At 44.8% G+C, this 18,998-nt stretch overlaps 3 protein-coding genes across 4 annotated transcripts; 2 read left to right on the forward strand and 1 right to left on the reverse strand.

The window, feature by feature from the left end:
• Positions 1–1,079: 1,079 nt before the first annotated feature.
• On the reverse strand, positions 1,080–4,199 carry Incenp (Inner centromere protein). 2 transcript variants are annotated; one of them, XM_089472296.1, is made up of 7 exons: positions 3,824–4,199; positions 3,578–3,761; positions 3,225–3,518; positions 2,426–3,170; positions 2,273–2,369; positions 1,514–2,204; positions 1,080–1,455 (listed from the first exon to the last, which is right to left on the reverse strand). In XM_089472296.1, exons 1-7 carry the CDS (start codon positions 3,890–3,892, stop codon positions 1,262–1,264), a joined length of 2,274 nt encoding a protein of 757 aa, XP_089328422.1. In that variant the 5' UTR covers positions 3,893–4,199; the 3' UTR covers positions 1,080–1,261. The 2 variants fall into 2 exon arrangements, with proteins under 2 accessions (XP_089328422.1, XP_017868533.1); XM_018013044.2 differs by having other exon boundaries at positions 2,426–3,518; positions 3,824–4,197.
• A 152-nt stretch (positions 4,200–4,351) lies between these two features.
• On the forward strand, positions 4,352–10,835 carry Br140 (bromodomain-containing protein 140). Its single transcript, XM_018013043.2, has 4 exons — positions 4,352–5,844; positions 5,913–7,171; positions 7,232–7,530; positions 8,207–10,835. The coding sequence occupies exons 1-4, from the start codon at positions 4,737–4,739 to the stop codon at positions 9,870–9,872; spliced, it is 4,332 nt and encodes a 1,443-aa protein (XP_017868532.1). The 5' UTR covers positions 4,352–4,736; the 3' UTR covers positions 9,873–10,835.
• Positions 10,836–16,604: 5,769 nt separating this feature from the next.
• LOC108614845 (uncharacterized) lies at positions 16,605–18,996 on the forward strand. The gene has a single exon (XM_089470199.1). It carries the CDS (start codon positions 16,756–16,758, stop codon positions 18,664–18,666), a length of 1,911 nt encoding a protein of 636 aa, XP_089326325.1. The 5' UTR covers positions 16,605–16,755; the 3' UTR covers positions 18,667–18,996.
• The last annotated feature ends 2 nt before the right edge of the window (positions 18,997–18,998 follow it).

An 18,998-nucleotide genomic window follows, 5' to 3' on the forward strand; every position in this document is an offset into this window, starting at 1 on the left:
AAGTTCATATAAGAGGGACTAACGGAATTGTACAGCAAGTGTGTGTGTGTTTGCATAGGGCGGTCCTTCGCTTTTAATGCTTACAACGTTTTTACATACTCTACCCTTTCCATTGAAGTTTTAGTGTGGAATGAGATCAGTAACATACACACACATACATATGAGATTATGAATTTGAGATGTGCTTCCAATAATAACAAGGAGAGAGAAATACGCAAACTTCCAGCTGGAAGTGCAACTGTAAATATACTCACCCACATACATACATGTGTACATACATAAATGTGTGAATATAAATTAATATTGTGTGCATTTCATTAAACTCGGATTACAGAAAATTCAATAAACAACAAAATAGTATATTTATAAAATGTTATCCTCTTATATGCATGTATTTGCCATATTTATGAGTCCCTAGTCCCTTATATACCCTACGCTTGCTTGTAATGCTCGAACCCTGCAATTTTTCGTTTTCCATTTCTATGGAGTCTTCTCTGGTGCCGACGCCGCCACCGTCGATGCCTGAGCAAACCGCCTCTATTACACGAGTCACAATTGCGTTTGCGGCTTACCACGAGTATACGATTGCATTTGCACCCACCACAAAAGGAGTGGGAGGAGCTGTAGCAGCAGCAGCCACAACCTGAGCATGAAATACAAGAGGAGCCGATCACGAATCTTGCTGGCGGTATTTCGTTTTTCATGTCACCTCATTTGGCAGCCAAGCAAAAAGGAGAAAAAAAAACTTAAAAGAGAAAAAACAACAAGTGATAAGAAGAAGACAATCGAAATCGAAGACAGAAAACCCATTGGCCATGACCAGTGAAATTTCTGTGCACTTACCTTCACAGTATTAACCAGTTTTTATTCCATTTTATTTTTATTTATTTTTTATTATTGTTTGCCACCTGTTAATAGGGAAACCCTCACAACTGGCCATAATTGAGCACGTCGGCAGCTTTAATAGTTCTTAGCCTCTTGGGTATTAATGTCAAATTGAAAGATGATCAAACGGTACTTGAGGGTTACCCATTGAGCGCCTGATTCCATTTTGCGGTCAGTGGGCGCTGCGTTAAAACTTTGTTTATCTATCTTCTCATAATTTATTCAATATATGTATTTGAGTAAAATTTGTGTAGCGAAACTAAATGTGAAGCAATGGTAAAACACGAAACGGCAATTGCCGAGTGAAACAATAAGATAAATTGATTGCAATCTGGAATATTAACTTAAGTTAAACAGAACATGATGGCTTCTTTGCCTAGTATTTGGGCAGCTCGGAATAGCGCGGAGGCGTGGACCAGAGCACACTTGAGTTCCGCTTCAAGTGACTGGGATCGATGTTGGGGAAGATGTTCTTCAGATCTGGCGTTTGTGGCGCCACCGAGAAGAAGCTATCGATGATGTCTGTTGGGCAAAACGTTTGCAGAATCATTCCTGCACCGCGCACGTGAGCTGCAAGAGATTTGCATTAGTATATTATATAATAGGGACATGATGTATTGTAGCTTACAGCGACTCCAGGTGGGCACCGGTGGCCTCTTGTAGGAGACTTTGCCCTCATCATCGGTGGAGTCATCCTCGTGCAGCATTTCGAATGTGTATTTCGATTTCGGTGGTGGCGGCATCATTTTCTTAGCCTTGGCCGACTGCAGCTGCTGCTGCAGCTTCATTTGCGCCAGCAACTCGCGTTCCTGTTCCTTGGCCTTGGCCTTCTTCAGTCGTTCGGCTTCCTCTTGTTGATTCAACTTGCGTTGCAGCTCCTCCATTTCCATGCGTTTGCGTTCCTCCAGAAGTTTTTCCTGTTGTTTCTTCAGGCGCTTCTCCTCGCGCTCCTTGGCCAACTTAGCCATACGCTCCGCCCGCTCACGTTCCTTAGCCTCGCGTAACTGTGCCGCCTGCAAATGCTTCTGCTCCCGCTGCTTCTTACGCTCCTCGGCCAGCTGGTGCAAGCCCTTGCGGAAGTCCTCACCGCTGTTCTCACGTGTTAAGGTCTTGCTGGAGCCCGAATTGGCAGACTTAAGATTTGTACCCGTCGCGGTTTTCATTAGCGTTGTGGCCTTGCAGGCACTCAATGGCGCCTTCTTGGGCTGCGCTGAATTTGTCAGAGTTGCGGTTGAGCTCTGTGTAGGAGTCAGGAAACGTCCAAGCGTTGGAGCCTGTAATTTGCCAATGACTGGCGTTGTGCTCGAACCAGTCGCGCCCTGGTAAAGCAGAAAGAAAGAGTATTATACAAAGAAAGAAAAGAGAAAAGCTTATCTAAAAAACGTACGGCATCCCTAATGCGTCTGGAGCGTAGATTATTTTGAGCTTGGGCAGCATTCTCAAAGGCCTCCACGCGCATTTTCACGGGGCTCTGCATCAAGGGACTGAAAGAAGAGAATTATATATTATTATAATACTTGTAATTCCGTATATGACTTACTTGAACAGTTCGTGCGTGCGCGCTGGCAGCTTGATGCCCTTCAGGGATTTGGGTATGGGCTGCTCAGGAATTTTTGTTTTGGGCGCCTCCTGCAGCGACTCGTCCTCCGTCAACAAGCTCGTATCCTGCGCCCCATCGGGCAAACTGTTCTCCTCACGCGCCGTCTTCATCGAGTTGTCCTTTTCGGATTCCACTTGGAACGTGGCATTGCCAGCCAGATTGTCGCCCAGACACATTGTGGCATTCGATGTGGGCATATTGATATCGAATGTGGCATTGGGCAAGGTTACAGTCTCGTTCATTACAACACCAGTTGTTGGCACTGCTGCAGTGGGCACATCTTCCACAGCATCTTCGTAGATGGAAGCTTGAGGTAGAGCAGCTGCTTGTGATTCCTGGGAGTTGCGTGTGTTGTTGCTGCCACGACGTGTACGCGATGCGATTGGCAAATTCTTGTCCAGATCGCTGAGGCGCTCCACCTTGATGGGCTTGTGGGTTTCCTTCTTTTTGCGACCCTTCTTTATAGTTGTTGTGCTGTTTGCTGTTGTTGTTGTGGTTGACAGTATGGTTGATTCGTTTGTGAGAGTTTTTGTTGATTCCAGCGTAGTGGTTGTAGCTTCCGCATTGTCGTAGCTCATTTTCTCACGCTTGACCTTCACACGCAGATTTGTGGTGGACAACTCGTTGTCCTTTGCTTTTGACCCGACGGCGGCGGGCTCTGGTGCTTTGGCAGCCACAGATTCTTCTGTGGGAACGTTTAGTAGTTTTATTGTATGCATTTGTGATGCACGCTGCTCACTCTCTAGCTTAATCTTGACCATCTCCTCATTGCTGGGTCGACGGAGTTTTACATTTAGCGGCGGCTCTTTGAGGTTCTTCTCAGAGCGCAATTTGGCCGCTCGCTGTGGCCGTCCGCTGCTCATGCTGGTCTCAGCTACAATCGCAGCAGGCGCTGGCGGTGGCGGCATCAGCGTGCCTGTGGTATTTACCACCTCTTCTTCTTCCTCCTCTCCGGCTGCAGCCAGTAGCTGGGCGTTACCCAAGCGAGCGCTCTGTCGCTGTGGGACCTGGACGTCGGGGACATCTGCGGGTGCTATTTAGTATAAAAATTAGCATGGAACATTTCACTTCGATTTCAATTTCACAATTTACCATCGCCATCATCCTCGGCTAAAGACGTCAATCGCTTGGCTCGCTTCTTCGTCTGCTGCGGCGTGATAGAGCTGTTGCTGCTGTTATTGCTGGGCTTCGCTGCTGCCGCAACTTCAGTGATTTTCACCTCCGCCATGGCGGAAGCTATGCCAAAGAACAACTGGTCCAACTCCTCGAAATGGGTCTGGTGAGAAAATCGAGTTCAGTGTCGCTACTTGATGTAACTGTAAAATTCGCTTTGTATACCTTGCGTATTGCTTCCATTTCTATATGGAGTTTGGACACAGTTTGCATTACGCCCAGTAGGTCGTCCATTTTGTGCACACACTTTTAACAAATAGCGCAATAAATAATTAAATAACAGAACAACTTTTACTTTTCGACTTCTTTCCGTTTATTTCAAATGGCGGCAATGAGAAGCGCGTCGCCCCTACAACACAAGCGAGATATGACATAAAAAATATCGATATGAACTAAACAACTATCGATTGATACCAAGTGGCAACTCCACGCTGCTATGGCGATATTAACAAGCACTGTCCCAGCTGTTTTCCCGCGCAAATTAATAATTTTTTATGATTTACTCAATATTTTTAGCTTTTTCGATATTAAACGTGTGCTTGCAATGCTAATAAATTGTTTTTATTTAATAAATTGACATATGGATACCGGCAGTTTTGTTTATGACAAATGTGCTCGTTGCAGCTGCTCGTGTTTGCAGTGCTGTAAAACGTCAAATGATGTCTCATGCCATGACTGTTTTATGAACTGCAACCAAGCCTATGCAAATAAGTGTACCACGCAAATCTGATTAAGCCTATGGTCTTTGTGTTTATTATACATTTTGGGTGATAATTTTGCATACGATGAGCAAATATCGAGTATATCGAATGATATACGCAGTGTTGTTAGCCAACTAGCAGGCATGCTGGCCGAACCGGTGCTGTAAAATACTCAAATACATTGTTAAAATTCGCCAGAAATTCGCAAGCCAGCGAAAATTTAGTAATAACAAGGGTAAACAAGCGATTCGCGCGCGCGTTGCGTTAACAAACAAGTAAGATGTATATATGAGAAGCCGCACGTCGTACACAGACACCACTTGTCACCAGGAATAACACCAATACAAATACAACACGCAGCAGCAGCAGCAGCAGCAATGGGACTCGACTTTGATGTCGTGGAGTACTGCAAAGGTGTGAAATCAAAACAGTCCCAGCCGCCGTTCGCCTGTCCGGTTCGCGACTGTGATCGCAGTTATAAAACATTGGTCGGCCTCCAGGGCCATCTCACCAATTACGACCACGACAATCCACAGCCCCTGACGCCCATTCTCAAGCCCAATCGAAAAAGGGCGCGCTCTTCACGCGCGCTCCACTCAACGCCCAAAGACAACGGCAGTGGCGGCGGTGGAGGAGGTGGTGGTAATTCTGAAGGAGAAAATGGTTGCGGCAATGGTAGGAGCACTACGAATCCGGAATCTTTGGTCTCGTATAATGAGCAGGAGGGTACGGTTACCTTTAATATCGATGGCAAGAGCGTACGATTGGGTATTGATGAGCCGCTGCCACTGGTCGACGACGAGGAGTTTGCCGAGCTGGTGGAGCGTGGCTGTATACTGAATGCTGACGCGCCGCCACTGGAGGAGAATGCAGCGTGGGGACAGGTGCAGGTGCCCGTTGCGAATGTCCGTGAGATCAATGACTACAATGTGCCTGATGCGCCGCCCAGGCCCTTGGCTTACTATCGCTTCATTGAGAAGTCGGCCGAGGAACTGGACGGCGAGATAGAATACGATGTGGACGAAGAGGATACCGCTTGGCTGGAGCATATGAACGAGCTGCGCGCCAAGCAAAATCTCAATGCTGTTAGCATTGATACCATGGAGTTGCTGATGGACCGCCTCGAAAAGGAATCTCACTTCCAGGCAGCCGCAAATGGCACGCCCACTGGCGTTGAGGTGGATGACGATGCTGTGTGCTGCATTTGCTTAGATGGCGAGTGCCAGAACACCAACGTGATACTCTTCTGCGACATGTGCAACCTGGCTGTGCATCAGGATTGCTACGGTGTGCCCTACATACCCGAAGGCCAATGGCTGTGCCGTCGTTGCCTTCAATCGCCCAGCAAGGCGGTCAACTGTGTGCTCTGTCCGAATGCGGGCGGAGCATTCAAGCAAACGGATCACGGCCAGTGGGCGCACGTGGTATGTGCATTGTGGATACCAGAGGTGCGCTTCGCCAATACCGTGTTCCTGGAGCCAATTGGTAAGCCGCTCAAATACCCTACTAATTAAGATAGATCTAAATGCCAATTTCTGTTCATTATCCGGCAGATTCTATTGAGACCATACCGGCTGCTCGGTGGCGCCTCACCTGCTATGTGTGCAAAGAGAAGGGTCTGGGCGCTTGCATACAGTGCCATCGCAACAGCTGCTATGCCGCCTTTCATGTCACCTGCGCCCAGCAGGCGGGCCTCTATATGACCATGGACACGGTCAAGGATGGCCACAACGATAGCTCGGTGCATGTGCAGAAGTTTGCCTACTGCCACGCCCATACCCCCGCCGACGCAAAGCTAAAGACAAATGTGCCCGACTTTGAGGATACGCGTCTAAAGATGCGCGAGGCGCGCAAAGCGCTGGCCAAGAAGCGTTCAACGGCGCCCGTGGTGCTAATACCGACAATACCGCCGGATCGTGTTCACGAGATCGCGGGCATGGTGCACATGCAGAAGAAGAAGGAATTCCTTGATCGCATCATTGCCTACTGGACGTTAAAGCGTCATTATCGCAACGGAGTGCCGCTGCTGCGCCGGCTGCAGAGTCAGGGCAACAATCATGGGGTGATTCAGCGCAACGGCATCGAAGGCTCGCCGGACACGAAGGAACTGTACCGGCAGCTCAAGTACTGGCAGTGCTTGCGTCAAGATCTGGAGCGAGCGCGTCTGCTCTGTGAGCTGGTGCGTAAGCGTGAGAAGCTCAAGGTGGCATTTGTAAAAATCTCCGAGGAGGTTGTAATGCTGCAACTGAATCCGCTTGAATCGGCGCTCAGCAAGCTGCTGGATGCGCTGGAAACGCGCGACACCATGGAGATATTCCGAGAGCCCGTGAACACCAACGAGGTGCCCGACTATATGGACATAGTCAAGCAGCCCATGGATTTGGGCACCATGCGCGCGAAGCTCAAGGATTGCCGTTACACGAAACTCGAACAGCTGGAGGCAGACTTCGATCTGATGATACAGAATTGTCTGGCGTACAACAACAAGGATACAGTGTTCTATAGAGCTGGCATTCGGATGAGAGATCAAGCAGCGCCGCTCTTCGTGCAGGTGCGCAAGGAATTGCAGCGGGATGGTCTGCTGGAGCGTGGACAACGCATCCATGTGGACCACGTGGAGGGAGAGGTGGAGCAGGAACTAAGACAACTGCTGTCGGCGCCGCCCAGCGAGGATGTGGTGCAAAAGCTGCTCATACTGGCCGACAAGTCACAGGTGCTCAAGAATCCCAGCTACCGGACGAAGAAGATCAAGCAAATCCGCCTGGAAATCAATCGAATGCGCAAAACCCTGCAAAAGGCGCGCTTTGCAGCGGTAAGTATACAATTGCACATATTCCAAGTGGATTAGTTGATTAATGGCAATCCCTTTTAGCGCTATGCATCGCACGCAAACTCACAAAGCGACGACGACAACGAAGAGACGCGAGTGAAGCCCTCGAAGAAACGAATGCGCAAACGTCTTAATAGCAGCGCCATGGATTTAGATGAGTCGCAGGATGTGCCGCAGAGCCAGCAACATGATGAAGATGAGGACGACGAGGATGACTCGGATGACGATTCGATGGCGGACGATAATGTCAGCAAAGACACTGGTCATATGGTTCAAACGCCGCCCTGCAGTCCTGTCAAGAGTCTCAACAACAGCAGCTCACCCGTGGGCATTAATCGAAGGTGCGTTAGAAGAGGTCGAGGTCTTTAATATTGTCTGTATATGTCTTAAAATGAGCTCAATTTTATATTCGTGTATGATTGAATATGTCGTCGAGTCGAGCATAGTCGGATGTCAGATTTTGAAGAGTTGGCAATTATCTATATATATTTATGTATAGCATAGGTTACTTTAGTAATTTATAGTAACTATGTTTCTGAGTACTGTTATTATAAATAGTGTGGACATATATATAATCGGATAGTTATTCTATATATATATAGTGGCATAGCATAGAAAGAATACTTAGTTATCCCAGTAGCTTTTAATAATTTGAGTTGTATAGCAGAAGCTGAGATGGAGTTCCCAAAAAGTGAGTTGAAAGTATAGGGAAAATACCGCCAAAAACGTACAATTAAGAGGGCGTACCCCATATAAATAAGCAAAGATGGGGGGTTTTTTGAACTGTCCAAAAAGAGAAGACAATCCGTGCGTCACAATCTAAAATTATATGAATCATAGCTGGTACTTTCGCGAAATTAAATTATGAGAGTAACAAAATTGAGAACATGATAAATAGGTCGGAGTATAAGATTTATATTAACTGAAAGGTATTTTCAAGTCAGGTATACTCTCGCGAAATAATTCACGGTCAATTCAATTCTTATTCACTTATCGCTTACTTTTTGCATCCTTTAGAACGGCCATTTTACTGACCCGCAAGTCGCAGGCGGCACTCAAGAGACCATCGGAGCCACTGACGACGCCTGTCAAGGAGGAGCACCACAATTCGCAGTCATTGAGCACGCAGTCGACGAGCGCCAGTTCGAGTGCGACGACAACCGCAGCCACCGCCGCCTCCAGCGCAATGAATGCTTCGCTGCATGCAGCGACTGCGACGCCGACAGCCATGAGCAGCTTTGCATTGACGCCGCACAACAGCACAGCGAGTGCAGTTGGCATGGGCGTGGCAGGCGCCAGCCTCACCTCCGCAGCGCTGTCCATGAGCAACAAGCTGAACCTGAGCCTGGGTGCAGGCTTGGGCATGTCCAAGTCGCCTAAGCGGCCACCCCGTTTTCGACGTTTGCCATCGACGTCACCAAAGAAGTCACCGAACCCAGCGGCAGCAGCAGCAGCAGCGGCGGCGGCAGCAGCAACGACGATGACGACGCCGACCACGGTTCAGTCCATACCTGCCTTAGCGTCGGCGGATCCGGCGCTGCCATTCGAGCGCATTCCAGACAGCTTTCGGGTGTACCGAGCTAACAATCAGCGGGATGTTAGCGAGAGCGACGATGCGCCCTCCCAGTCGAGCAGTCCGTGCAGCAGTTGCTCGGACTTCAGCATGTCGGGCAGCTGCTCGGACTTCGATAGCGATGAGGCCAGCGATGGCGATGCGCACAGCGACGACGGCGATTCGGATAGCACGAAGGCGCATGCGATGCGCGACGATTCGCAGGAGGACTGCACCACAGATGCCATGGATTTGCAGCACGCGAGCTTGAATAATACGCAGGGCAATGGCAACATGGCGATCAGTAGCAGCGACAGCAGCTCCGACAGCGACGATGACGACGACGATGATGAGGAGGAGGACGATGACGAGGAGGATGAGGAGGAGCAGCAACAGCGCCAGCTGGATGCGAAAAATGCGCGAGTTACGCGCAGCACGCCCACGCCATTGCAAGGGCGTGGCGGTGCCATGGCAGCCGCCCGTGGGCGTGGCAAGCGGCGCAACAATCTAAGTGAATCGACTAGCTCAACGGCAACGCCGCCGCCGCTGTTGCGCAAGGCGGGCAAACTGCGATCAGCCACGCCCAATGCGTCGCCTTTAGTGAACAGCATAAAGTCGCGTAGAAGCACCACCACAGCAGCCACCGTGACGAACAACAACAAGGCCAGCAAAGCGCACCACGAACTGGAGGAGACGGCGACCGAAGTGCATGTGCGGCACAACAATAGCAACCAGAAGGCAGCGCTGGAGCCACTGCAACTGGTGTGGGCCAAATGCCGTGGCTATCCGTGGTATCCCGCACTGATCCTAGATCCCAAAACGCCGAAGGGATTCGTCTACAATGGCGTGCCACTGCCGGCCCCACCAACGGATGTGCTGGCCCTGCGCAAGAATTGTCTGGACGATGTTGTCTTTCTGGTGCTCTTCTTCGACGTGAAACGGACGTGGCAATGGCTGCCCGCCAATAAGCTGGACATCCTGGGCATCGACAAGCAGCTGGACCAGCAAAAGCTGGTGGAGTCCCGCAAGCCAGCGGAGCGCAAGGCCGTGAAGAAGGCGTATCAAGATGCGTTGCTCTATCAGAGTCAGGTTTCCGATCTAGAGGGCCAGGGTCCGGATCCCATTATGTGAAAACTGTTTGCCCAACTGCATTTAAGATGTTAAATGCGAACGTGCTCCCGCCTTACTTGCTCCAATCCGTGTATAGCCCATTATGTAGAAAGATTACTCGAAAATTGTTCAGTCCGGCTAAGGAGTTCTCGCAAATCGTTTAGCCCGGGAGCTGCCGCTTGTATTGTTAAAAAGAGATGAGAGATAAGAGAAGGCCCTCCATTAGAGTATTTCGTTCGATATTTTCTTAACTTTTTGCAACTTTATCCAATTTCTTTGCACTGCAAGTGTTTTTGTTTTTTATTTGTTTTTATTAAAGAACATGAAGAGAAGATTCAATTCTTAGTTCAATTTTATTGTAAAATATATTTCCAAATTTGAATCCTTTGCAAGATCAACAACCACAACAAAATGGAATTTATAACCTCAACACGTTTCACGGAAAATCAAATCAATGTTTAAGTTAAATAGTTTTAAGCATAAAATAAAAAAGGGAGAAAAAAAAAAACACAAAATAATAAAAACATAGTTAAGCTATAAATTAAAAAGCAACAACAAAAACATTGTAAAAAGAAACAGCAAACAAATTAACAAAACATTTACAAATAGCATTAAATTGTATGTGTGTGAGTGTGAGTGTGAGCGAGTGTGCGTGTGTGTATCTATGTATGTATGTATGTATGGCTGTATGTGTGTTAATTAAGCGTGTTCCGTTTTTAATTTCCGTATGAACAAATATGCAAAAGTTTGATTATTATTACGTTATATTACGATGATGATGATGATGATTATTATTATTATTATTATTATTATAATTATAAATATTATAATTACGGTGTGTAATTAATGCAAATTATTAGTAGTAAGCGTGTCAAGCGTAGACAATTAAGTATTTGTAGTAGTTGCCCATAACAAGATTGAATATTGTTTAAATCTAACGGTAAAGTAAATGCAGAAAATAAATGTTTTAAACAAAAAGATAAACCTATCTACTTAAACTACTATCGTAACTAGACTCGCAGCTGCGATATATTATTGAAATAGATTATATGTCGGCAACAGCTTGAATGGAGCACCATATAGCTGCCTATATGAACTGGACTCTTGGTTGAGATATCTTAATGAAACACACGGTAAACAGTTTTTTTTTTTTCTGCTTAAGCTCCCCTCGTTCGGCAGCACAGTTGCAGAGTCATTGGCACAGTTTGAGAGCCACAGGTCGTACGCGTCACAACAAATGAATTTAATCCAATTAAATTGTCAAATAACGCAAAAAATAACACAAACAAACAAAACGTAACAAAGAAACAGACTCCGACGTATTGTAATGAGCGACGATCTGAAACAGTTGACAGATTGGACAGGTGGTGCGAAAGGCGCAGTTAAAAGCGTAAATACACAAGTGCGACACATAATAAACATGTTTAATCAGTCTTCCAAAATTGTAAAGAAACGCGTCATTATTTACGCGCTTAGGTGGGCAAATTATTAAGGTGCATTCGTGGAGGTGACTCGACTCGAGTGCGACTTTAAGCAGCTGATTGATGGGGCAACAGGTGAGCGTCTTCCCCCATAGACATAGACAACTCAATTCAATGCGAAACTCATAGAACGCCCCAAAATCCATCCAAGCGCCGCTTGGCCTTAATAACTAATGCAAATTAATTTAGCGACTGTCTGCGATTGAAGTGTATTTATGTGGCCGTTAACTGCACTGAGCGAAACTGGAATGACTGTAAAAAAGTTAAAGTTTATTCAATGGGGTAAAATATAAATTTTAATATCATGTAATTTTTTTTTTATATTTTGAATTACTTATGATTTCTTATTATTGTACTGTTATTAATAATGTGATAAATATATTTAGAAATTTAAATATTGGCATTATGTCATTATTATTACTAATTATATTATTATTTCCATTTTTTTTTATTTATTACATTTTTTAATAATAATTATTATTAATATATTATGTCATTATCAAATTATTATTATTTTACTAAATTACTATTAAATTAAAAAAAAAAAAATTATAAAAATAAAAATTATTTTCATTATGATTATGATTATTCATAATAACAATCATTATCATCATCAACATCAGCACAACACAAATAAACACTTTTTCTCTCAGTGCAGTTATAAGCTGCACTTGAGAGCTGCTCAGCGTTCGACGTTGCGTCGTGTAGGTCACTGTGCGTTGGCGCTCTAATTGATGTATTTATTTAGTAATTGCTTGTACGGCCGAGCATGAAACGGAACTGCGTAGAGCAAGGCGTCTGGCCAAGAGCCAGTGGCCAATGGCCAATGGCCAATGGCCAAGTGGAGCCGGACGAAGTGCGCGCAATTGGAGCACGCTTCAATGTTGTTTGTCTGGTGGCGGGGGAACTTCCCCATGGGTCAGCATGAAACTCGTTTTCTTGTCAAATTTCAACGGATTTCGGCAAATGACGTAAATGCTACCATGGCGGCAACTCAGCACTAACAAAGCATTTTTATCGAACGTATATAAAAAGAATATTTTGTACATGAAAATAAATGGCCTTGGCGCTGAAGCTTTGTTTTTAAAATAACCACAAATTTTATTTTTAAAATTAAAGCAATGCAAAAACCAAAGCCCCAAAATGTCCAATTGCCCAACATTCCGCAGCATAACAAACAAAATGCCACAATTATGATCAAAACATAAAATGTGGCTAACAAAATTTGTTACCGCTTCATTATTTAGCAACATTTAGTAAAAGTAAAATCCTAACTAAGGAGCTTAGAGGAAAAATAAATTGCTGGGTTTTTTGACCAACAAATTAATTTAGAAAGAAATACAAAAATTTTTGCTGACTCTTTTTTTATAACCATTCACAAAAATTCATTGAGGCCAGTGGCTGATACCCTGCTTAAATTTGAAGGGGTTTGGAGTGGATGAAATGAGAATATTTAAATTACCATTTAATTTTTAATTTAAAATAGGGTATACCAGGCTTACACATTAAGCACTAGCAATATATAGATGTAAGCGCTTGATTTAATAAGCATTGATAATAATTGACATACAGAAAGCTTTAACAGCTATGCATAGTATACATATTTATATAATATATATTTACTCTACTAATTGCAGGGTATTTAGCGCTCAAGTACACACATTTGTTTGCTTTCATTGAGCTCAAACAGCGTTGACTGATTCGGGGGTCAGAGGGGGCATGAAATTTTTCAATTAATTTGCACGCAGCTGCAGTGCCGAAAGTTCCGCACTATGACGTCTGGCTGCTAACTGGAACTTGGAGCTTGGAACTGGGTCTGACTCTCAACTCATTTGAGTATGGGTTTTTTCTTTCACACACACACATACATACATATATCCATACTAAATATGCATAAATTGATGCGTAATCGCTAAGACGAAATACCTAAAGGTTTAAGCCGCGTCGCACGTGAGCCGCAGAACGTGGCTCGCTTTTGATGATTTTTTTTTCGGCATGGTTCAAGTGCGTTTATTGGCCATTAGCTTTTGCCTTGTCATGAAATTCAGCTGAAAGCAAAAACAAAATGAAATTTCCATAAATCGCTGGCTATGCTTTAAGGATTTGTTATTGCTGTCAAGGTTCGGTGACAGCAACAGGAAAAACATCTTAAAAAGCTGCAAAGTTATGGCGTGGTTTCGTTTTGATATATGTATGTATGCATGCTTGTATGTGCGGAGCAGACATCTTAATGAATGCTAATTAAATGGTAATTAACACCGGTAGCCGGTAGCACACGTCGTACAGCGCACACACATTGAGAATTAGCCTGGCTAATCGAATGGTATATATTTTGTTTGATAAGATAAGGCGCAACGTGCATGAAGTAGAGTAACCGTTGCTCTAATTAAATGGGACGTGCCTCCGTTTCCATTTCGCATCCATTTAAGTTCGTTTGAAGCGCGTGGACAACAAAATAATTAAAATAAATTGCGAGAGTGACGCAAGTAGCCAAAAAGCCATAAAAACAGACGAAAATATTAAATTGATGAAAGTCTGTTCCAGGTTCAGAAATTCTCTGGCGAGCATGTGACGTCGCAGTCGACGTAGACGCCAATGTCGCTGCCGCTGTCGCTGTCGCAGCGTGACTGTGGTCAGTTCAAATGAAATCTATAGCTATAAATAAAATCTGTATACTTGGCAACAAGCTCTGGCCAAATGTCTTACGAAATCGGCCTTCTGTGTGAAAGTTGCCAAAAAATGAATAAACCAACTTCAGTGAAAATCTTAAATAATTGCCCATATTCATAAAGAGTCAGAGCTACTGTGGAGGTATCACAATTCGCCAGCCTTGTGATCTGTTTCACTGCCAAGTGCTAAGATTGACAATACGTGATTAAGGCCATGTGTGCCAAGAATGTGATGAATGCCATGTGATGCGCAGGTGAGACCAGGTTGGCTCCATGTGCTGTTTCATCAACTGCTCTAGATGCCAGGCTAGGTGTGGCTTGCAGAGTTTGATGTGGCCTATATATTATATTTTATTCATATTTCGTATGCTCTCTTTGCTTCATTAATTCCACTTGTCCTCTTTGACCTCTGCAGCTGCAGAGAATTGGTTTTGCTGCTGGATGATGGAGTGAATTAATATTAGTATTTTATTTTGTTTTTATTTAGCTACACGTTTTTGTGGAATTAGTGTATTGTATAAATTTAAATATATATTTTTTTTCTATTTCTTCTTTTTTTATTTATTTATTTATTTTTTTAAATATTTTATATTAATAATAAAATCTTTTTTGCTAATTTACTAATTGATAAATATTATTATTTTACATATTGTTTTAATTTAATTATTTAATTTACTTATATTATTATATATTAATTTTATTGCATTGCTTAAGTGTATATACATTGTTATTTATTTTTATTTCTGCGTTATTTTCCATAATTTAATTATTAATTTATTATTCGATGATTAATATTGAGGTAATAATTATAATATTAATAGTAGTAGTAATTAATAATATTATTAGTAGTATTGCTTTTATATTTTGTTTTTGTTTTTAATTTGTTTTGTTTAATATTTAATTATTTTGTTTTATTTATTTTTGTAATTATTATTGTTTAATAAAGTTTTATTGGTCGTTGATTAACTAATTTAATTTGCAATGTCTGGGAAGAAAATGTTTCTAGAATATATTCAAACAAATAATAAGTGGGCTAAAATTTTTGAGATCTAATTTCAAAATAAACAAATATTGGAAAATTTTGTTTGTTGTTTGTCTCATTTCTTTCTCTCATTTATTAAAACAAATCACGTTTCATTTAAAAGTTTTCACAGAAATTGATAACAATGTTTTTACGTCAATTTGAGCTTAGAATTAATTGTGCAAATATTTATTAAATGTCAATAATTTTTAGTTTCGATCTTAAGCAGACTATTTGGAGATTTGATTAATGTAAATTTGATTTAATGTAAATTTTTATTTAAAAAATGTTTGTTTGTTTTTGTTTTTTTTTTAACTCTTTTTACTTTAAATGTGCGTATGTATGTTACATTTTTTTTTCGCTGTGAAACTAATTTTATGGAACTATATTCTGCTACTTCTTTTCTATACATACATATATGTATATTGACACAGGCAGGTGCTTAAATTCGCACCTAACACATGTTCGTCTATCTCTATCTCCACTCTAATTAAATATTTATATTATATATTGTATATATTTATGATATTTCCGACAGTAACAAAGCGAGCCTCCTTAAATGTTAATAACAAATGAAATATAATAATTATTGCACATCAGTATTGCAGTTCCCAGCAGCTGTCAACGACAGTCAAATGAAAAAAAAAAAAAAAAAAAAAAATTAATATTTTATATCAATTAAAAGCCACAAAAATTTCCAATTGATTTTCACATTCCTGAGGCCGGCGAATAATTTAATTTGCATAATTTATTTTATGGCACCCTTGGCGACTTTCCTTACATATATGTATATACACATATATATACCACTGTTTTATGTACTCAATGTGTGTATATAAGTCTGTGAATTGCCCATATAACGGCGCCGATTCGCATTTAATATAAAATGCCGCAACCGAGATGCTCTGAACCGGTTAAGCCCTGTCAATGTGCCCCCTTAGATGGGGAACGGGTCGTCTTGCAGGCGCGTCTGGCCGGCGACTGTACAACAGTTGCGTCTAAAAATAAGTGCACGCCATATTTGGGCCTCAACTGGCCAGCTCTCTTCATCAATTGATATCTTGACAAATGACAGACGCTCTTAATAATAATGGCCGAAAGTCGTCTACAAGGCCCGAGCCCGATGCTCTGGCTATTTGATAAATCGAGCTGGGGGATTGAGCATGCAACTGTATCTCAGTGTTTGCAGCTGCAGCTGCCCTTTGCTGGGCTTAATTTATGCACTGGGCCATAACATGCAACACAGGCAGGCCTTGCTACTAAAAATACACATCAGCTGACCTTGGGGCAGCGGCTGGTGAATGGAACGGGCCAGCATAACGGAAGAAGAACCAACAGGACTGACAGCCAAGACTCGCCTCAATTAACTGTTCGAGAACAGACAGCGAGACAGACAAACCGACTGAGAGCCGAGATCAGATACCTTAGACCGGAGATGCGATATCTGCGTGCCGATTCGCTGGACCTGGGGTAACAAAATATTTATTGGCATATCCTCATGCCAACCAAACGAGTTAGCCCAAGGACAAGGCAGCGAACTTGCGCCCTTGCGGTTCTTAGCCTTTAGACTATAAAAGGCAACGGTTGCGGCACCGAAAGCCAACAGTCTTCCAGCTCAAGTCGTCGAAGTTGTAGTGAAGTTTTGCGTTTTTTTGTTGTCGTTGCTCAAGTAAAAAAACCCAAAAGTCCTACTAGTCGTAGACCCATTCCATTCCCAACGAGGATCCACCAAGATGCGTCTGCTGCTGCTCAGCCTGCTGGCCTTGGGTGCGCATGCGCACTCCATTGGCTATCGCACCAATCTGCTGGCCTATGCGCCGGCACGCGGCGAATTCCCTGTGCAGAGCGAAATTGTGCAGGGCTATACGCGCTATCTGGACAGCAATGGAGCCGAGCGTCTGATTGCCTTCAACTATCCGGAGCCTCTGTACGGCATACGCACCGTGGCTCAGTCCGACAATAATTTTGTGCGCACCTCGGCTAAAGTGGAACCACAACAGCAGCATTTGGCTCTATTCCGTGCCTGGTGTGAACAGCGTTACAATGCCCTGCGCCTGGAGCTGGAGCGCTTGCGCGCCGAGGGCAAGCAGCCGGCGGCCAACATCCTTTCGCAATATGAGCCACTGGAGCAGATCATCAAGATGAATGCCTTTGAAGCGGTGCCCGGCCTGAGTCCCGAGCTGCAGCGTGTGCGCGACGAGCAAATGCGCATTTGGAACGAGGCGCGCCTGAAGGTGATCAATGCTGAGGCAGCGCTGCCACAGCAGTCTTACGTCAAGCAGAACATCTTCACCGCTCAGCCACAACAGCAGGCCCAAGCCCAACAGCCCTTGGTCAAGCAGTTTGCCTTCACGTCACAGACTAATGCTGCCCTGGATTCGCCCAAGCCCGTGCAGGAAACTGAAGAAGTGAAGCGCGCTCGCGAGGAACATCTGAGGCGCTATAACGAGGCACTGCAGCAGCAGCAGAAGCAGGACACACTAGAGTCGCAGCCACAGCCCATTCAGCAGCAGGAACAGCTTGTGAAAGCCATTCCGATTTCAACTGAGCAGCAGCAGCAGCAGCAGGCCATAGAGGATACGCCTGAAGTGCAGCGCGCTCGCGAGGAACATTTCAAGCTATACAAGGAAGCCCTACTGCGTCAAGCGACTGAGGCACAGGCTCAGCCCCAGCCACAGCCACAGCCGCAGCCCCAGCCAGAGGCCCAGCCACAGCCACAGCCCCAGCAGCCATCCTATACACCTCTGCCCACATCAGCGCCCCAAGCCGGCATAAAGACCTACGATGCCAGCAGCTCTGGAGCATACGTGTCCGCCCAGACCCCAGCACAGAACCTGCAGCCCGACAACTTTAACCAAGTCAAGGTGAAAGCCGAGGACAGCATCCGCTACGATGAGCGTGAGCAGGCCGCACAGCTGGAGCAGGAGCGTCGTGAGGAGATTCGTCTCATGGAGCTGGAGCGTCAGCGCGAAGAAAAACGTCTGATGGAGGAACGTCGCATGCTTGAGGCTGAGCGCATCGCCCTGGAACAGCAGGAGCAGCAGCGCATGGAAGCTGAGCGCCTGGAGGAGGAGCAGCGCCAGCAGGCCGAGCAGCAACAGCTGAAGGCAGCATCTGCCGAAGGCAGCTATCAGTATGCCAAGCCCCAGGCAGCTCAGGCCGCTCAACCCGTTCAGCCCGCTCAGCCACAGACCATAGCACAGCAGCAACAAGTGCAGAACGGTTTCTTTTTGCGCATTCAGTCTGGAGCACCCAGTCAGATAAGTGCACCCAGTCAGCCCAGCTCTGAAGCTTATATCCTGGCCGAGCATAATCCCTTCCTCGTGCGCTATGTCCCGCAACCCCAAAAGGCGCAGCAGCTCGTGCAGACTTTTAGCGCCATCCCAGCAGCCACGATCAAGACAGCAGGCAGCAGCGCCAGCTCCAGTTCCATCTCCAGCTCCAGCTCGAGCTACACCTCGAATACCAGCCCGGACAGCTCTACCTATAGCTCGGGCTCGTCAACAAGTGCCTTGAAGAGCTCCACGGGCCTCAGCGAATGGGAGCAGGCGACGCGCGATCATTTCAAAGCCCATGAAATCGCCTTGGAGCAGCTGCGTCTGGCCAATCTAAAGGATGCCAATCAGATACCCTGCACTCATTAAATACGATACACGCACACACACACACGCATATACAACGACACCGACATCGAAATGGACATCGACATCGACACGCTTTGATATTTGTTTTATTTTTTTGCACAATTCATCAAAATTCAGATCCAATTTGTATGCATTCCACTTACTTAGACTTAAAATACTCGCACTCATTCACATTCACATTCACATACACATACAGATATACTCATATATTCGTACGCATACTCGATCACCTGTAGCGTTAAGCGATTCACTTAGACTCGTAAGTTTTCTTTAATGCATTCAGTTGAGAAACAACGCAAAAATCAAAGTAAATTCACATTTGTATTTTGAGT

This window comes from Drosophila arizonae, chromosome 5 (assembly GCF_054131065.1).
Source record: "Drosophila arizonae isolate 15081-1271.41 chromosome 5, UAZ_ARI_1.0, whole genome shotgun sequence".
NCBI lineage: Eukaryota > Metazoa > Arthropoda > Insecta > Diptera > Drosophilidae > Drosophila > Drosophila arizonae.

Coding starts and splice junctions, on each gene's coding strand:
- Br140 (XM_018013043.2), top strand. CDS start 4,737: ATGGGACTCGACTTTGATGTCGTGGAGTACTGCAAAGGTGTGAAATCA. Junction 5,845..5,912: donor CGTGTTCCTGGAGCCAATTG/GTAAGCCGCTCA, acceptor ATTATCCGGCAG/ATTCTATTGAGACCATACCG. Junction 7,531..8,206: donor CCCGTGGGCATTAATCGAAG/GTGCGTTAGAAG, acceptor TGCATCCTTTAG/AACGGCCATTTTACTGACCC.
- LOC108614845 (XM_089470199.1), top strand. CDS start 16,756: ATGCGTCTGCTGCTGCTCAGCCTGCTGGCCTTGGGTGCGCATGCGCAC.
- Incenp (XM_018013044.2), bottom strand. CDS start 3,892: ATGGACGACCTACTGGGCGTAATGCAAACTGTGTCCAAACTCCATATA. Junction 3,762..3,823: donor AAATGGAAGCAATACGCAAG/GTATACAAAGCG, acceptor TTTTCTCACCAG/ACCCATTTCGAGGAGTTGGA. Junction 1,456..1,513: donor GGTGCCCACCTGGAGTCGCT/GTAAGCTACAAT, acceptor AATCTCTTGCAG/CTCACGTGCGCGGTGCAGGA.